The sequence below is a fragment of the Lampetra fluviatilis genome, chromosome 22, assembly GCF_964198595.1.
Source record: "Lampetra fluviatilis chromosome 22, kcLamFluv1.1, whole genome shotgun sequence".
Lineage (NCBI taxonomy): Eukaryota > Metazoa > Chordata > Hyperoartia > Petromyzontiformes > Petromyzontidae > Lampetra > Lampetra fluviatilis.
Genome location: NC_136296.1, coordinates 7,626,568 through 7,645,562, shown reverse-complemented (window position 1 = coordinate 7,645,562; position 18,995 = coordinate 7,626,568). Strand labels below are relative to the sequence as shown.

General features: G+C 53.2%; 1 protein-coding gene across 1 annotated transcript in view; it reads right to left on the bottom strand.

Moving 5' to 3' along the window:
- LOC144938484 (protein phosphatase EYA1-like) overlaps window positions 1-18,995 on the bottom strand; it is a 65,613-nt gene that overhangs the window by 31,372 nt on the left and 15,246 nt on the right. The window contains exons 4-10 of the mRNA XM_078866335.1: window positions 12,717-12,783; window positions 7,790-7,926; window positions 6,220-6,369; window positions 5,132-5,226; window positions 3,795-3,966; window positions 2,843-2,994; window positions 1,195-1,278 (exon numbers count right to left, since the gene is read on the bottom strand). Coding sequence (XP_078722461.1) covers window positions 1,195-1,278; window positions 2,843-2,994; window positions 3,795-3,966; window positions 5,132-5,226; window positions 6,220-6,369; window positions 7,790-7,926; window positions 12,717-12,783 — 857 coding nt within the window. The remainder of the gene's footprint in view (window positions 1-1,194; window positions 1,279-2,842; window positions 2,995-3,794; window positions 3,967-5,131; window positions 5,227-6,219; window positions 6,370-7,789; window positions 7,927-12,716; window positions 12,784-18,995) is intronic.

Sequence of the window (18,995 nt, the reverse complement as noted above, 5' to 3'; positions counted from 1 at the left end):
CAAGAAGATGAATCCCTGCAGTCACGAAAGCTTTAAATCGAAATTTATTTTCGAATATTTTCGTCTTATCTAAATGGCACCCTTCCTCAATCCACTGCTGGATGATGGCCTCCGCACCTCGCTGTTAGGCATGGATGTTGTACAATGACCATAGTTCACCACGCTGGTCAGTGCGCTAGTTACTTGAGCAGGAGAAACCAGGACCGGTTTTGATATCAATCGCCACCAATGTTGGCCATGGCTAGGAAGTGAACACAGTTTGCCAGCGCTCACAGCGCAATGTTCACTAACTGCTGCACCACTGCTCTACCCAGACCTTGAATAACAACAATACCTTGTATGTTAGACATTTTGAGGTCTATCGCTCCACGCTAGATGCGTCTCAATGGGCCCTCACTCTGCTCTTCTGTTGAGCAAACGGATGACTCAGGGAAGAGAGAACACGTAAGAGAGATGCCAAACGAGCGGCGTGGACAGAGAGAGGACAACGCGCTACGTAGAGACGTTGAGACGTTGAGAGAGAGAGAGGGAGAAGGTGGAGAGGTACACAAGAGACGGACAGTCCTCTGCTGGCTAAATGCGGACCATGTGTGACTTTCTCCAATGGCAGTCGTTGCCGATGCCCAGCCGGCCTTTGAAACCGACACCGGGCAATTTACACAAATCTGGTAGGAAATGGGTGGCAATATTGGGTTCTGGTATGCGTACATTCCCAAACTGGGAACAGCTTAAATAAATAACAAAATAAAATAAAAATTGTATCAGACCCGTAACCTCTGGGGTCTTCCTACCTCCTTCAAAAGTCATGTTCGTGAGTCAGCCGCGCCGGCCGTTGAGGAGGTGCGCATGCTGTTTTGTGAAGTGTGTGTTTTCCAGAGGGGATAGCAGCTCATGTGCTGTTAGTTACTTTGTTAACGTGACATAATTGTTAATGGGGCGAGTGCATTGCCAGCGAGCAAACGTAATGCAAGTGTGGTAACACAATTCAACATTTTTACGGTCCCAGGCCAGGTTCGGCAAGTTTACACTTGCCTACAAAACAAATCACGCACGCGCGCACACTCCCGTCACACGGGTCTGTGCCGTGCGATGGGGGTGTGCGCTTGTGTGCAGTTTGGATGAGAGCGAGTGTGCCGTGTGGATGGCAGTGAGGGTGCAGCGTGGATGGAAGTGTCCGTCGGTGAAGGCTCGTACCTTCCCGTGCCGAGCTGCAAAGGAGCCTGTGAGCAGCGAGTGAAAGACGATGATTGTCTCATCCAGGTCCCAGATGAACACCCGCTGTGAACGGCATTGCAGAGTCACCATCTCGCGCGACGTTCCACTCGTTACGTAACAAAATGAAACACTTCACGCAAACAGTGGAACCGGGCTACGAACAGGGGGTAAACGTACTCTTTTTGGATCTTTCGGTAAAGTCACGTAGGTAGAAAAATAATAATAGATTTGAAGCTTTCGTGACTGCAAGGATTCATACTGTTAGGTTTTTTGGGTAAAGTCACGTAGGTAAAAAATAAAATTAATAAAAGTAAAATAAAAAATCACGACGTTTCGGAGGCAACACAAGCTTCCGTCTTCAGGTGGAACCGTCACAGCACAACTGCTGTATTGTGCTGTGACGGTTCCACCTGAAGACGGAAGCTTGTGTTGCCTCCAAAACGTCGTGATTTTTTATTTTTATTTTATTTTAATTATATTTTACTTTTATTTATTTTAATTAAATTTTTTACCTACGTGACTTTACCGAAAAAACCTAAGAGTAGAAAAATAATAATAGATCACGACGTTTTGATCGCCACACAAGCAACCGGTTGCTTGTGTGGCGATCGAAACGTCGTGATCTATTATTATACAAGCAACCGGTTGCTTGTGTGGCGATCGAAACGTCGTGATCTATTATTATTTTTCTACCTACGTGACTTTGCCGAAAGAACCAAAGAGTATGGATTCCTGCAGTCAAGAAAGCTTCAAATAAAGCGGGTAAACGGTTCGCACACCGGATCCATAACCGCAGCGGGCGCCGTTTCGATCTCCCGACGCGGCAATTAAAGCAATGGGGCTCAGTTTCTGAAATCCTCCGGCCACGCCCCCACTGCCTCAGTCCAACCCGGCGGCACAGATGGATTCGCACCACAGTTAGTCGATCGGAAGGGCTGTGTGCGGTGGGGTTAAAGTGTGGGTACTTCCACCTCTTCCAAGTCGTCTGGCCGGGGGGTGTAAGGGTAGGACAAATGCCCTCTTGAGGGGTCCCCCTCTCTAGAGCCCCTCTATTGCTCAGCAAGCAATTTGCAGGGCGGCACCTAGAGCTTTGAATTATTATACGCGCATATTCCAATCACAAATGCTGTGGGCGCGTCACTGCATCGCGCGCTTTCAGATGCGCTTCTGTGGCCGTCTGGAATGCTCTTCCTTACGATATTATAAAAAGGCACCGGAGCCATGCAATTTTAAATCATCTAGATGGAAAACCCATTTCTTTGACACTGCCTTTTGTGTTTAGTTTATTGTCCTTACCCCCGCACCTCCGATCAGCACGGTTGGCTACGTACGTAGGGTGCGAAACAATTCCAACACACATGCACACATTGAAAACTCATTTCTTCAAAACTGCTTTTTTTGCGTTCAGTTTGTTGTGCGTCCCTCCGCATCTCCGATCAGCACGGTTGGCTCCGTACGTACGGTGCGAAAGAACTTCAACGTACGTACGTGCATCACGACAAACGATTGCGCCCAAGTGAGACGAGTTCTTTGTCATATATATATATTTTTTTACAGAGAGGCCGTTTAACATGGGCCCGGGCCTAAGGCGGTGGAGGCGGGGGGAGGGGAGGTGATTGCTGCCCACCTCCAGGTTGCTGTCCGGCATGGGGCTGGGGTTCTGCTTGCGCCCGCGAACTCGCGAGCGGCCGCTCCCTCCCCGACGCATGCGCTCCTCCTCGTTGCTGCCGCCCCTCGGAGACACCAACAGCTGCTGCTGCGGCGGCGTGCCCAGCTCTGCTGGGCGCGCGCCACGGACAATCGCCGATCAGGCTGGACGGTTCCGAGTCCGTGTCTGGCGAGTTTTTTATTTTATTCTTATTAGCCTCAGGTCAATGGGCGCACAGGCCGGCACATAAGGTAACAACAACAAGAAGCGCCGTTCGCCACTAAGCGGCGGCGACGTCACCACGGCGCCTGTGCCGTGATGCTGGGTGCACTTGGAGGCCGCGTGAAGAGTCAAAGACTCGCTGGCAGGAGGTCACGGAACAGACCCAAGTGCCACGGGTTGACTACTGAGCTGGCTGGCAGATGCACCAAATGTTGTTCCCCAACATAGGATAACATAGAGGCCGACACAAACAGATGAGCACGCAGGCTGGTCTCACCTCCCATGATGGGCGCACAAGCTGCTGTATAACTGGAGGCACACAGGTGGGCATACAGGTGGACACACATTCTGGCACACAGCCTGGCACACAGCCTGACACACAGCCTGGCACACAGCCTGGCACACAGCCTGGCACACAACTGGGGCACACAGGCAGGCACCCAGATGGACACGCAGTCGGACACACAGCCTGGCACACAGTCCGGCACACACGCTGCCACACAACTGGGGCACACAGGTGGGCACACAGATGGACACACAGCCTGGCACACAGCCTGGCACACAGCCTGGCACACAGTCCGGCACACACGCTGCCACGCAACTGGGGCAAGCAGGCGGGCACCCAGATGGACACACAGTCGGACACACAGTCGGACACACAGTCGGACACACAGTCGGACACACAGCTGGACACGAAGGCTGCCCTCACCCCCCATGGCGGGCACGGCGCCCATGTGCTCCTGCGCGGGGTAGGGGGTGCCCCCGGAGGCCGAGGATGACGACGAGGTCCCTGCGCTTGCGTAGGCCGGGTTGTAGCCCACGCTGGGGTAGTAGCTCTGGTACTGGGTCTGCGGGGCAAAGCCCGCGTAACCCGACGCCTCCTGAGGGCGACGCACGGAACTCCGCGTTGGCGGTCGGGACGTGCGGTCCGCCCGCACGCACCGTGGTGGCGCAGTCATTGCTATTGCGTTCCTGAAGAACGCTGGGTTACGATGAATTATATATAATGCTGGGTGATGCGCAGCCCGCGATGACACGCGAGATGCGTACGCAGGCTGAACAAAGGCGGAGGAGGCGCGTGGGTAGCATCTAGAAGCATCCAGCAGCATCCCAGTGCCTTGTTGCGCGACGCTGCTACGCCGAGGCGGCCGTACGACCGCTTGTTCCTACTCGCGTCGACGTAGTTCCGTTCGCTCGATCGCGTCAGATCCATCTCGCATCGGCGTGATAAAAAAATGCGTTCCCTAATAGATTCATCGCGTTATATCCAATTCGAGTTATGAACAAAAAAAGACTGTGTCCCACTGGAAACGATCACCGCCTCCCGACGTTTGGGATCGGAAATCGATTCCTAAAACAATTCCCAGCTTCCCGATGAACCTTCGAGTCACCGAATTAGCAACCGGCACAAGGCACTTGACTTGCTCCTCAACAGCGGGAAGCGCTCCATGCCCGAACAGTTTGTGGGGCAGTCGCATTGCCCGTTCGTTCATTTACGGAGGTCAGGTGCGAGACGTCTGGCCAGCGTGCAAGAGTGGGCAAAGTAAAATACAGAGGAGCTCTCTAGAGCTCCTGTCTCTCGTGGGGAGAGGGTTGTGGAGGGGGGGGTGTGGGGGGGGGTGTGGAGGGGGGGGTGTGGAGGGGGGGTGTGGAGGGGGGTGTGGAGGGGGGGGTGGAGGGGGGGTGTGGAGGGGGGGTGTGGAGGGGGGTGTGGAGGGGGGTGTGGAGGGGGGTGGAGGGGGGGGTGTGGAGGGGGGGTGTAGAGGGGGGGTGTGGAGGGGGGGTGTAGAGGGGGGGTGTGGAGGGGGGTGTGGAGGGGGGGTGTGGAGGGGGGTGTGGAGGGGGGTGTGGAGGGGGGTGGAGGGGGGGGTGTGGAGGGGGGGTGTAGAGGGGGGGTGTGGAGGGGGGGGTGTGGAGGGGGGTGTGGAGGGGGGGTAGTAGATGAGGGGGGGGGTGTGGAGGGGGGTGTGGAGGGGGGGGTGTGGAGGGGGGGTGTGGAGGGGGGGGTGTGGAGGGGGGGTGTGGATGAGGGGGGGGATGCGTCACCTGCTGCGGCGCTGCACCGTATCCGGCTGCGACGCTGGAGCAGCCCAGCCCCCCGGTGTAGAGGCTGGATGAGTGCAGCGGGGAGTAGCTGCCTCCTGGGTCGTGTGGGTGGTGGGGGTGGTGTGGGTGGTGTGGGTGGTGTGTGGGTGGTGTGTGGGTGGTGGCGGTGGTGTGGGTGGTGTGGGTGGTGTGTGGGTGGTGTGTGGGTGGTGTGGGTGGTGTGGGTCGTGGCGGTGGTGTGGGTGGTGTGTGGGTGGTGTGTGGGTGGTGTGGGTGGTGTGTGGGTGGTGTGTGGGTGGTGTGGGTGGGGTGGGTAGTGTGTGGGTGGTGTGTGGGTGGTGTGGGTGGATAGTGTGGGTGGTGTGTGGGTGATGTGTGGGTGGTGTGGGTGGTGTGTGGGTGGTGTGTGGGTGGTGTGGGTGGGGTGGGTAGGGGAGAAGAGGAGACACGTGAATAGAACTACAAATGTGAAAAAACTTAAATCCCAAGGGAGTTCTGATGCAGGACGATCGCTCAAAATGTCACCTTATCATCAACCCTATTCACTGCGTTGTCATATGCAGCACTCTGTATTTTAAAATAAGAGTTGGGGGTGCATCCTATAATCTGTAGGGTGACACCTCGCACACGTACCTTGCACGCTGTAGGGGTACAGCCCACGCACGTACCTTGCACGCTGTAGGGGTACAGCCCACGCACGTACCTTGCACGCTGTATGGGTACAGCCCACGCACGTACCTTGCACGCTGTAGGGGTACAGCCCACGCACGTACCTTGCACGCTGTAGGGGTACAGCCCACGCACGTACCCTGCACGCTGTATGGGTACAGCCCACGCACGTACCTTGCACGCTGTAGGGGTACAGCCCACGCACGTACCTTGCACGCTGTAGGGGTACAGCCCACACACGTACCTTGCACGCTGTAGGGGTACAGCCCACACACGTACCCTGCACGCTGTAGGGGTACAGCCCACGCACGTACCTTGCACGCTGTATGGGTACAGCCCACACACGTACCCTGCACGCTGTAGGGGTACAGCCCACGCACGTACCTTGCACGCTGTAGGGGTACAGCCCACACACGTACCTTGCACGCTGTAAGGGTACAGCGACTGTGCAGGCTGCGGGGCAGGGTACCCCCCGCAGTATCCGCCGCTTCCCAGGTATCCGCTGTGCGTGGGCGTCTCTGATGGTCCCAGGTCTCCCTCCGCCTTGATGCTTGAGCGCAGCACGCCTCCTGCGTGCATAGGTGCGTGCGTGAGTGCGTGCGTGGACGTGTGCGTGCGTGCATCCGTGCGCATGTGTGAGTGCGTGTGCGTGAGTGTGTGCGTGGACGTGTGCGTGCGAGTGTTGCACGTGTGAGAGCGCGTGAGTGCGTGGATGCGTGCGTGGACGTGTGCGTGCGTGCGTGTGCATGTGTGAGTGCGCGTGCATGAGTGCGTGCGTGGACGTGTGCGTACGTGCGTGCATCCGTGCGCATGTGTGAGAGCGCGTGAGTGCGTGGATGCGTGCATGCATGTGCGTGTGTGCATCCGTGCGCGGATGTATGAATATGTGTGCGAGTGCACAGGGAGTGGCAGTGCAGTGGCTAGCGACCCAGGTTCGATTCCTGCTCATGGCTTCTAACGCCAGTGACGATTATATGAACCGGTCCTGGGCCTCTCCTAAGTCGACTCAGCCTTGTATAAGTACTTGGTGCGGAGTGTGAACAATGTCACTGGGGAGTCAAAGGCAGTCGGGCGTGGTGCTGGCCACCCACCACCTCGTGTTGCTGTGCCAACCTTCATAGGTGCTACTCGCTAACAGCACTTGCCTCCAGAACTGTGTGAAGGCTTCACGGGAGATCTTTGTCTTTGTCATGGGCAGCGGTGGTGAAAGGATTAGAGTGCTGTACTTAGAACTCACGGACTCGAGTTCTATTCCGCGCTCACGGACAACACGAGTGACGATTATCTGAAGTGGTCCTGGGCCTCCCCTAGGCGGACCTCTGCCTAAAATGAGTACCTGGGGCTCGCTAACAGCACTTGCCCATACAGTCTGTTAAGTCTATATGGGGGATCTTTGTCTTTGATTGTGCTGTTGGCGGTGGTGGTGGTGCTGGTGGTGGTTCTGCTGGCGTGATTGTTGTTGGTGGTGCTGCTGGTGGTGGTGCTGCTCTACCAGTGGTGGTGCTGCTGGTGTGATTATTCTTGTTGGTGCTGCTGCTGGTGGTGGTGCTGTTGGTGGTGGTGCTGCTGCTGGTACTGCTGGTGGTGGTGGTGCTGGTGGTGCTGCTGGTGGTGCTGCTGGTGGTGCTGCTGGCAGTGGTGGTGCTGCTGGTGGTGCTGCTGGTGGTGCTGCTGGTGGTGGTGGTGCTGGTGTGATTATTCTTGCTGGTGGTGTTGCTGGTGGTGGTGTTGCTGGTGGTGGTGCTGCTGGTGGTGCTGCTGGTGTGATTATTCTTGTTGGTGGTGCTGCTGGTGGTGCTGCTGCTGGTGGTGCTGGTGGTGGTGGTGGTGCTGGTGTGATTATTCTTGTTGGTGGTGTTGCTGGTGGTGGTGTTGCTGGTGGTGGTGCTGCTGGTGGTGCTGCTGCTGGTGCTGCTCTGCCAGTGGTGGTGCTGCTGGTGGCGGCCGTGTGGGTGCGCGCGAGTGGCGGTGCGGCGGTGGAGCAGTCACCGTAGGTGTGCAGCTCGTAGGAGGGGTGCTGCAGGTAGGAGGGGTAGGCGCAGGGAGCCGCCGAGGACGCGTGGTGGCCTTGGCTCGGGTAGGTGGCCATCGCGTGGCCGGTGGGGTCGGCGGGGGCTGCCGATAAGCTGCGTGGGGAACGTCGCAACGGGCACACGGGGACGCGGGCCAAGGTCTCGGGGTTCAAGCCTCTCCCCGCGGGAGCTCGCGCGCCACCACGGCGGTAAACACCGGGTCGCGTGCGGAGCGGACGGGCGACGGAATGATAAAATCTTCTTGGTTCTTTTGGTAAAGTCACGAAAGAACGTGACTTTACCGAAAGAACCAAGAAGATGAATCCCTGCAGTCACGAAAGCTTTAAATCGGAATGATAAAAGGCGCGGGTTTGCCATGCAATCGCTTGCCCCTGCTGCTGCTGCTGCTGCTGGAGGGATCGGGCTCCACGAGAGAAAGGTGCTGTGGGCACATTCGCTTTTATTTCCCCCCCCCACAATTAATTAGCCAGGTTGTCTCCGAAGAGGGAGGAATACCCCGCGCCCTATCCCCCCACCCCCCCCATCGCACGCCATGTGTCTGTCGACGAGCAGCGTGGGTCGTGATGCCCATTCGTGCTGCCGGGTGGGCAGAGGCCAGAAAATGTAATCAACTTTGACCATTTCGATTTAAAGCTTTCGTGACTGCAGGGATTCATCTTCTTGGTTCTTTCGGTAAAGTCACGTAGAAGGGAAATAATAAAATAATAAAAATAAACATAATAAAATGATTCTCACGACGTTTCGGCCACAACGCAAGCAGCCGTCCTCAGGTGGAGAACAGGTCTGTCGAGAAGACAGAGTCTGAGGACGGCTGCTTGCGTTGTGGCCGAAACGTCGTGAGAATTGTATTTTATTATGTTTTATTTTTATTATTTTATTATTTCCATTCTACGTGACTTTACTGAAAGAACCAAGAAGATGAACTTTCACCATTGTTTCAAATGCTGTGCCGGGAGATCAAATTCTAAGTTGCGACATCTGGATTGAAAGTCCAGTGAGCTAACTACGTATGTACTGTATAGTAGTACGGATATTTATTTATCCGGAAAAATATACAAGCCTCTTCGTTCAGGAGGGTCCTGCATCGGGACGTTTGTCCGATGCCACGAATCGATCAGAAGTGGCCGTGAAAACTTACGAGCAAGGAGGTACTTATTTTAGGCCGAGTCAACCTAGAGAAATCTGAGACCAGCTTTAGACACAAATTGCCGGCAATGTGGATCGTACGCAGGAATCTAGACTAAATTTATAAACTAGACTATTTTTATTTGGGTCTTTCGGTGAAGTTACGTAGATAGGTTCAAATAAAATAACAAAAAACTACGACGTTTCGATCGCAACACAAGCGGACGTCTTCAGGAAAACCTATCTACGTGACTTTACCGAAAGAACCAAAGAATATGAATTCCTGCAGTCACGAAAGCTTTAAGTCAAGATTTAAACTATTTTTATTTTACCAGGTAAGGCCCACTGAGCTATTTAGCTCTTTTTCAGAAGCGACCTGGCCACAAATTATAACTCAACGAAGTGGCTTATCACGTGGAAATTTAGCAGCCAAATACTGGAAATGCACTTTTCTCAATGTGGAAGGAAAAAACGGAGGACCCGGAGAAAAACCCACGCGACCAACGGTGAAGAGAGACACGCAAACTTAAAATATACAGGCGTCAGGGTCAGGATCGAACCCATGACCTCCTGCGTAACCAGGCGAGGTAGTTAACATCTCCTCGCCACCGTGGCACCCTGGCACAGCGTGCGAGCCAACCGCTGCAACCGACGCGGCGTGTCACACGCACACACAAATATAAAGATCCCCCGTATAGCCTTAACAGACTGTAGGGGCAAGTGCTGTTAGCGAGCACCTATGAATGCCGGAACGGTACACGAGGGGGTGGGTGGCCAGCGCCACGCCCGACCGCCTTTGTCTCCCCAGTGGCGATGTTTACACACCGCACCAGGTACTCATTTGAGGCTGAGTCGACCTAGGGAAGGCCCAGGACCGGTTCAGATAATCGTCACTGGGTGTTGGCCGTGAGCGGGAATCGAACCCGGGTCGCTAGGTTCATAGCGCAGCGCGCTAACCGCTACACTACCGCACACGCTCACGCACACACTCACACACTCACACACGCACACACGCACTAGCACACACTCACACACGCACGCGCACGCACACGCACACACGCACGCACACGCACACACACACGCACTAGCACTCACGCACACACTCACACACGCACGCACACGCACACACGCACGCACGCACACGCATGCACGCACACGCACACACGCACGCACACGCACACACGCACGCACACGCACACACACGCACGCACACGCACACACGCACACACGCACTAGCACTCACGCACACACACGCACGCACGCACACGCACTAGCACTCACGCACACACACACGCACACGCACGCACACGCACACACGCACTAGCACTCACGCACACACACGCACGCACGCACACGCACTAGCACTCACGCGAGTGGTGCGACCCCCCCCCCCCCAGTGGCAGGGGGAAACCAAACCCGGGTTTTGCAGCCAGCAGGTATTCGGTGGGAAAATTGTTGCGAGATTGATTGATTGCGGGGTAGAAGGATTGGGACGGGGATGAGCCGTAATCTTTAAACCATGCAGGCAGGGGCCAGGAGGAGGCATTCCAGAGGGCGCGGAAAACACGCAACCACCCCCCCCACCACCACCACCACACACCTCTGCACTGATGGAGGCTTCCTGCATTGAGCCCCGCTTTGATGTGAGCGAGTCCACGAGTGGGGTGTTACGCAAGCCGCCAACGAAAGAGGTGCTTAAGAGGTCAAAGCCAGAGCCCGCTACCGGATGGCGAAAGATGCAAAGGACACGACAGAATTCACAGGCCATGTCGCTCAATCCAGCTTGCATTTTTTTTTTTAGCGGTTCGCGGTGTTGGCGGCGTCGTTCTGTTTCAATAAAGTGGAGTGGTGCACGGTGGCCATGAAAATCAAAAAAAGTGGCCAAAAAACTGAGCAGGCCAAAAATGTGGCAATTGATTGATTGAAAGCGGGGGGGGGGGGGCAAAGAGTTTGGGGTAGAGCACATCCCAGCTGACTAGCCATCCAGTCATCACGACTGATCCTAACCAACTAGCCACCCAGTCACGCGTACTAGACCTGCCAGTGACTCTAACCACCTAGAGCCACCCAGCTTCAATACTAGCCCTTCCATTGACTAACCTCTTAGCCACCCAGCCTCTAGTACAAGCCCATCAATTGACGACAACACTAACCTCTTCTTGGTTCTTTCCTACGCATTCCACAAATAGTGAATAATCCCATATCTGCATTTCCCATAAATTTGCTAAATTCCTCTTGATATGCAAATTCTTTTGTCAAGGCGCTCTTCCCCCTCCAACCCAGCTTAAATATACGCTGCTAAGCCTGGTGGTGCCCATTCAGACGCTGTCTTTCCGACAGACCAGTTCTTCACCTGAGGACGGCTGCTTGCGTTGTGGCCGAAACGTCGTGAGAATTGTATTTTATAATGTTTTATATTTATTATTTTATTATTTCCCTTCTACGTGATTTTACCGAAAGAACCAAGAAGATGAATCCCTGCAGTCACGAAAGCTTTAAATCGAAAATGAAAACTAACCTGTCCTCTGGCATTTCACCAGGCTCGTGACGGTGTCTGCATAGGGGTCAGTGTACCGCGCTACATCCCTGCTTGACCCCGAGTGCAAATCCTGTCCACGGATATCACGAGTTAATCCTGACCTAAGTCTCCTGTGTCGACTCGACCCCTAACTTTTTTTTTATCCGGGGCAATGTGAACACAGGTGTGTACGGATTAGCCAAACGACGCACACTCATGTGGCGCACGCTGACCCAAAATAGCTTATCGTGAACACGAGACCCCACTGTCAAATCAGGCCAAATGGGATAGCCTCGTCTCTTGATTAATTAACATGGATGTTATTGTGACATGCAATGTTTGCGAATATAAAAATGGAAAATCTGGTTAATGGATCTGTTGGATTAGCGAGTGAGTGGAACACACTCTATCGAAAACAGATGATACATTTTTACAGCTTATGATGAAATCTCAAACCATTTTTTGAGCGTAACAAATTAGACAATTTTACATGGGTGAAAACGAGCTCACGTATCTTGTTCAAAAATATGCACAAGGGGAAGCCGATGATGACTTTCATTTACTCGGGTCCAGTGGCATGATGTCATTGGAGAGATACAGGAGCAGATGAACCCACGATAGAATACATCTCAGACAAAAAAAACTGGAGTCTTTTTGAGCATAAAGGACTTCGCCGGGCATCCTTGCAGCGGCTTCTGGCTGGCCATCGAACAACGACGGTCACCGGCTTTGCGCGCTTTCAGATGCGCTTTGGCGGCCGTCTGGAACGCTCTTCCCACACGATTTTAGGAAGCCAATGGAGCTATGCACTGTTAAATCTAGATTGAAAACCCCATTTCTTTAGAACTGCTTTATGTGTTAAGTTTATTGTCCCTCCCCCACACCTCCGATTAGCACGGGTGGCTACGTACGGCGCGAAAGAAGTTCAACATACGTAACATACAAGATACAGTAAAACCTTGGATTGCGAGTAACTTGGTCTGCGAGTGTTTTGCAAGACGAGGAAACATTTTAAGTCAATATGAATTTGATAAACGAGCGAGGTCTTGCAATGCGAGTAGTACGCGTGTACGCTTTGTCTGCCGAGCGTCACGTGATCACAACTGATATACGAGTGCTTTGGATTACAAACACGTTTCCGGAATGAATTATGCTCGCAATCCAAGACAATTTTACATACATACATAAAACATGGCGTACATGTGCATCGGTTAATCGTGAAATGAGATGAAGCACTCACTTGGGTGGGTAGAGCGCGGGGGTGTAATGGTTGTGCGATGGGGCGCAGTCGTAAACCTCACAGGCAGCTGAAACAAAGAAAATGCATCATGGGACCTCCTTTGCCAGTACCAAAATATACTAATAGGGTTTTTCCCCTTTTTTCTGGCAACAAAACTGACACCTTTTTCAAGGAATCATGCTTACATTAACCACAATACTTGCAGTCAAATGCAATCAGAGTATTGTTTTTTGTTTGCATTTGACTGCAAGTATTGTGGTTAATGTAAGCATGATTCCTTGCAAAAGGTGTCAGTTTTGTTGCCAGAAAAAAGGGGAAAAACCCTATTAGTATAAAGAAAATGCAGTCGCGTCATTAAGACACGGGGACCGCTCGTGCACATTGCACAGCAAAACATCTGAGCCATGAACGTGCCGCATTAAAATCATTGCATTCTTCTTGCGCGGCGGTGTGTCTGAGCAATTTCGTTTTACGAATGAAAGTTGCATTTCTGTCCTCCTGATGAAGCTTGTTGGAATTACTGGCGGAACGTCGCACTAGGATTGTAAATGTTGTGGCTTTGCTCTCTGGTGTGCTGTAGCTGTACTTGGCACGTTCTGTTTAGGTAACAAAGCTTAGTAATTGGCTGTGTCGGGTGGTGTCGGGTTTAATGACATATTTATATATTTATGTGATCTAACTCCAAAAAAACCCCTGTGTTATGAATGTTTTACTATTGTCAACTGTATCTGTCAACGTCATCGTCTCCACTGCATTTGTTTAGCAAAAGTTCCCCTTTATAATCCGGTGGTCAAATTCCATTCGTCGATTGTATGGCAATTATTGCTGGGGAATATGTCGAGACTCACAAATCCTAAGCGCGATTCAATATGAAATGCAATTACACGGCTTGATTTCAAGCGAACACAGATCGTTTCATGGCTTCTCATGACTCCTAAATCATATTTAAGAGGAATATATTCATCATAATTTCACATATATGGAAAATATTCCAAGAACACAGGATGAGATGTTACTATCCTTTGTGCAAGCACTTCCAAGAGTTCATGAACAGTGAGCCTGTAGAAATTTGGGGAGCGCATCGTCAGTAGTGAACCTTTGGTTCCTAGGGTGTTTCGGCCTTTCACACTATACACCCTCCCCAAAGGCGGCCAGCGACAGGGTGATCAATCCTACGCTTGCGTCCCATTCCCAATTAGTCATAGGAGTTGCCTTGTTGTTGATAGCCAACATCACATGGGACTATGCATGGCAGGGGCCTCCTCCTCCCTGAGTCAAGCATTGTTGACTTAAGTTGCAGAAAAACCGTGCGTCTTATAATTGGGAGAACACGGAATTGTTGTGGACAGCCAGCGTCCAGAAGTTGGCAATCGTAGCGCTGCTTTAAAATGGGTAGGGATGTCATCGGGATATATTGCAGCCTCTGGGGTGACCGCGTAACATTACGGAGAACCGTCTTCTAGGAAGGTGATTCCTACCAACGAGATTAAAACACATCTTCCGCGAGACGAGATGCATTCTCCTCATCACAAGACTCACCCGCCAATGTTTGCTGCTGAAACAATGGGGGGGGGGGGGGGGTGGGGAAGACGAGCGCGTCTTACAATCCGGAGAATACGGCGATCGTCAACTTTTCGCAACGACTGATGTAGCAATAGCGAGACCGGCTGCACGAGCGAATTTACAAAGCCAAAGCCGAGGTCGACCGAGTCTGTCCCCGCAAGGGGTTACGAGCGCACGCGCGCGAGCGAGTCTTGCTCGCGCGTTAATTTGCGCGTGTTCCGCTCACTTATTTTCGGAATGCGCCGCTTCTCAAGCGCCTGCCCGTACACGCACACCCGGCGCAAGACGACGAAGGAGCCGCTCGGTGGAAGAAAAAAAGAAGAAAAAAAACCACCAACCCAGCGGCAGCCTGACGCCGGCGGTGGGCCTCCGTCAGGCGCGACGCTCGGGCGACGGGCGTCGACCACGATCGACGTCAACCGCGTGTCAACGCCGCCGGGTGTCGAGAGCGCATGGCCATGGGGGGAGACCGCGGGCGTGCCGCTCGCAGATGGGCCCCGGGATTTCATCCGAGTGCGCCCCACGAAAATTTGCAAGGCGAGATAAACAATTTTTATTTTTTTTTATCATCAGGCAAGGACCCACTGGGCTGTACTGCTAATTTTGTAGAAGCGACCTGGTCACCCACGAATGATAGGTCAACGAAGCGGCATATCGCGCGGAAATTAATCGCAGCCAAATACTCTGAACGCACGTCGATTTCAAATGTGGAAGGGAAAATTCGGCGGACGAACCCGGACAAAAATCCACGCGGCCACGGGGAGAACGCGCAAACTCCACATATACGGGCAATCATTGAACGATTATCGCCCGGCCGGCCTAGCATCGCTTCACAAAACCCAACACATTCGTCAATAAGACTGCCCTCAAAGGAAGACGACATCTTTAGTAGGCGAAATTTAGGGCAGTGGCACTTCTGCTTAGCAGAGAGACTACTTTGCCAGTCTCCGCACGGTGCAGACCGGATAACCACCAGATATAGTCGGCGAGAACAGTCGATAGACGTACACACGCATGTTGAACTTCTTTCGCACCGTACGTAGCCAACCGTGCTAATCGGAGGTGCGGGCACAGTTTAAGCGTCACAATCGTGTGCTCATTCTCAATTGTTGTTGTGTTTATCGCCCATAGCTCCATGGGTTTGTCTGGCCCGGTGGCTTAGTGGTCAAGCATGCGGCTCACAATTTGAAGGTTTGCCAGTTCAACTCCTGGTTGGGGATTTACCTGGTCCATTATCCCTCCGGGTTTCGATAAGATCGGTACCGCATTGTGGGCAAGTCAACAGTGGCTGTCATATGGATAGACTCGCCCTCGGCATAGGAAAGTGGAATTTCCATCAATGGCTCAGGGCTGTAAACGGGAGATTGGCACCACCTCCATGCTAATTCGAGCTGGAAACCACTCTATGTTTTTGAACATCATGTTTGGTTTGAAGTCACTTCCTCTCTGAGTAATCATCTCAAATACTCATTTATCCTCGTGCCCTGAACATGTACGACATGGAGGCTGCAGTCTAAACAGCATACCTGTCAAACCCTTATCGGTCCCTACCTTATTATAGACCAATTTAGACCTTATTGGTCACCCCGTGCCCTTATAAATATCAACGTTCATCCTACAAAGTCCCATCACAAGAGAGAAACACAAATAGACAAAACAAAATGTTTTGCCCGTGTTGAAACGGCTGTACGCCGTATGGACCTGCAAACTCAATTTCCCTGTACAAGAATAAGGTAAACCGCATGGGTTGACAGCTATGTAATAAATGATGATGATGATGACGATGATGATGGGGTGGAATGAGGAATACCCCAAAGATTCAATGAATTGTCAAGGTTCTGGATTGTAATTTGATTCGAGTCAATGTTATTGCTTAACATTCCAACACAATTCCAGTCCCTAAGGATTTGTTATTAAGCGGAAATATTTTTCCACTCATGTTTTACATTTCTTTAGCAATTTCTGGTGATTGTGAGTTTTTTTGATCTCCAGCCACCATCATCATGATGATCGCCCATGGCTAATCCACTGCTGGATGAATTCCTCTCCAAGCTGGGATTGCCTCTCGTGACCTTGCGATGTTAAGAATACGCCTAGAACTGATTACAGAGAATGGGTTCAAGTGACTCCTCCAGCCACTTGAGGCTGCTACATTTCGCACAATGTGGCAGGAGTGACAGCGCGACTTGGCCGAGGAGGCATTCGTCTAGCAGTGGATTGACCATGGCGAACACATCACAATTTCACATTCAATCACGTTACCGCACGTTACCCGTTTGCTATCTGCATTCAATCGCACGGACGCTATGCGTAACACACGCCTGTTAGCCAGTGCCGGATTAAGCTGGTGCGGGGCCTGTAGCGTATGTTAGAAAGGGGCCCCAAATAAATAAAAACACACGTAAATATTAAAACAAAATATTCACTTGCATAGTAAAGTAATTGTATTTTTTCATTTGCTATGCAGCCAGATAATGCGACAAATCGCTAACCTTAAACACCCAGTCGTTCATAAAAGTTGAAGGCAATATAGTACTATAGTGATAGAGCAGAATCACTGAACCGGAATTGATAGCTTGAAAGCATTCAGCGCGGGGCCCCGTAGCATTTGCTACTTTTGCTACATGGATAATCCGGCAGTGCTGTTCACACGTGTGCAACACATGATTGTGGCGCTTTAATGTGACGGGTGGGTGGGTTGTGGTTGGTGGGGGCGGATTTGAGATGGTTCCGATGGACAGCGCAGAGTGCTGAGAGAGATCTCACGGCAGAGCGTGCGGGGGGAGGGGGGGGTAATCACGTGACCGTGCCACGGAGCTCACGAAATCTCGCGTTTGGTGGAGGTGGAAAAGGTGGTGGTGTGGTGGTGGTGTGGTGGTGTGGTGGTGGTGGTGGTGTGGTGGGGTGGTGGTGGTGGTTGTGTGGTGGTGGGGTGGTGGTGTGGTGGTGTGGTGGTGGTGTGGTGTGGTGGTGTGGTGGTGGTGTGGTGTGGTGGTGGTGGTGGGGTGGTGGTGGTGTGGTGGTGGTAGTGTGGTGGTGGTGTGGTGGTGCTGGTGGTGGGGTGGTGGTGGTGTGGTGGTGGTGCTGGTGGTGCTGGTGGTTTGGTGGTGGTGGTGGTGCTGGTGGTGTGGTGGTGGTGGTGGGGTGGTGGTGGTGTGGTGGTGGTAGTGTGGTGGTGGTGTGGTGGTGCTGGTGGTGGGGTGGTGGTGGTGTGGTGGTGGTGCTGGTGGTGTGGTGGTGGTGGTGTGGTGCTGGTGGTATGGTGCTAGTGGTGTGGTGGTGCTGGTGGTGTGGTGGTGCCCCCTCCACCCCCCTTCAGAGTGGGAACAGAAGCTGGGTAGGGGAAGGGGGAGGGAGGCGTGGGGGGGGCTTGGGGAGAGGCGAGGGATGCCTGGGGGGTCGGGAGGCCTGGGGGGGAGGCCTGGGGGGGGGCAGGGAGGCTGGGGTGGGGAGGAATAGGGGGGGGGGGGCGAGATAGGTCTGGGGGGGGGCGAGGTTAGGTTTGGGGGGGGGACGAAGGGAGGCCTAGGTGGAGGGAGGCCTGGGGGAGGGGGAATGGGGCCTGGGGGAGGGGGGGGTAAGGCGATACGCGACAATCCTCCAAGGCGCAGGAGCCGCTCGGCCTTCCCCCCCCTCACCCCCCCCTCTCCCCCCCCCTCACCCCCCCCTCACCCCCCCCCTCACCCCCCCTCTCTTTCTCTCACGCTTACTCCGTCCACGTGTGGGTGGTGGTGTGTGTGTGTAGTGTGTGTGGTGTGTGTGTGTAGTGTGGTGTGGGTGGTGTGTGTGGTGTGTGTGTGTGTAGTGTGGTGTGTGTGGGTGGTGTGTGTGTGTAGTGTGGTGTGGGTGGTGTGTGTGTGTAGTGTGGTGTGGGTGGTGTGTGTGTAGTGTGGGTGGAGTGTGTGTGTAGTGTGGTGTGTGTAGTGTGGTGTGGGTGGTGTGTGTAGTGTGTGTAGTGTGGTGTGGGTGGTGTGGGTGGTGTGTGTAGTGTGTGTGTAGTGTGTGTGTGGTGTGTGTGTGTGGTGTGTGTGGGTGGTGTGTGTGTGTAGTGTGTGTGTGTGGTGTGTGTAGTGTGTGGGTGGTGTGTGTGTGTAGTGTGTGTGTAGTGTGGTGTGTGTGTGTAGTGTGTGTGTAGTGTGGTGTGTGTGTGTGTAGTGTGTGTGTGTAGTGTGGTGTGTGTGGGTGGTGTGTGTGTGTAGTGTGTGTGTAGTGTGGTGTGTTTGTGTAGTGTGTGTGTGTAGTGTGGTGTGTGTGGGTGGTGTGTGTGTAGTGTGTGTGTAGTGTGGTGTGTGTGTGTAGTGTGTGTGTGTAGTGTGGTGTGTGTGGGTGGTGTGTGTGTGTAGTGTGTTTGTAGTGTGGTGTGTGTGGGTGGTGTGTGTGTGTGGAGTGTGTGTGTAGTGTGGTGTGTGTGTGTAGTGTGTGTAGGTGGTGTGTGTGTGTAGTGTGGTGTGTGTGTGTAGTGTGTGTGTGTAGTGTGGTGTGTGTGGGTGGTGTGTGTGTGTGTAGTGTGTGTGTAGTGTGGTGTGTGTGGGTGGTGTGTGTGGAGTGTGTGTGTAGTGTGGTGTGTGTGTGTAGTGTGTGTAGGTGGTGTGTGTGTGTAGTGTGGTGTGTGTGTGTCAGAGGTGTGGACTCGAGTCATGTGACTTGGACTCGAGTCAGACTCGAGTCATGAATTTGATGACTTGCGACTCGACTTGGACTTGCATAACAATGACT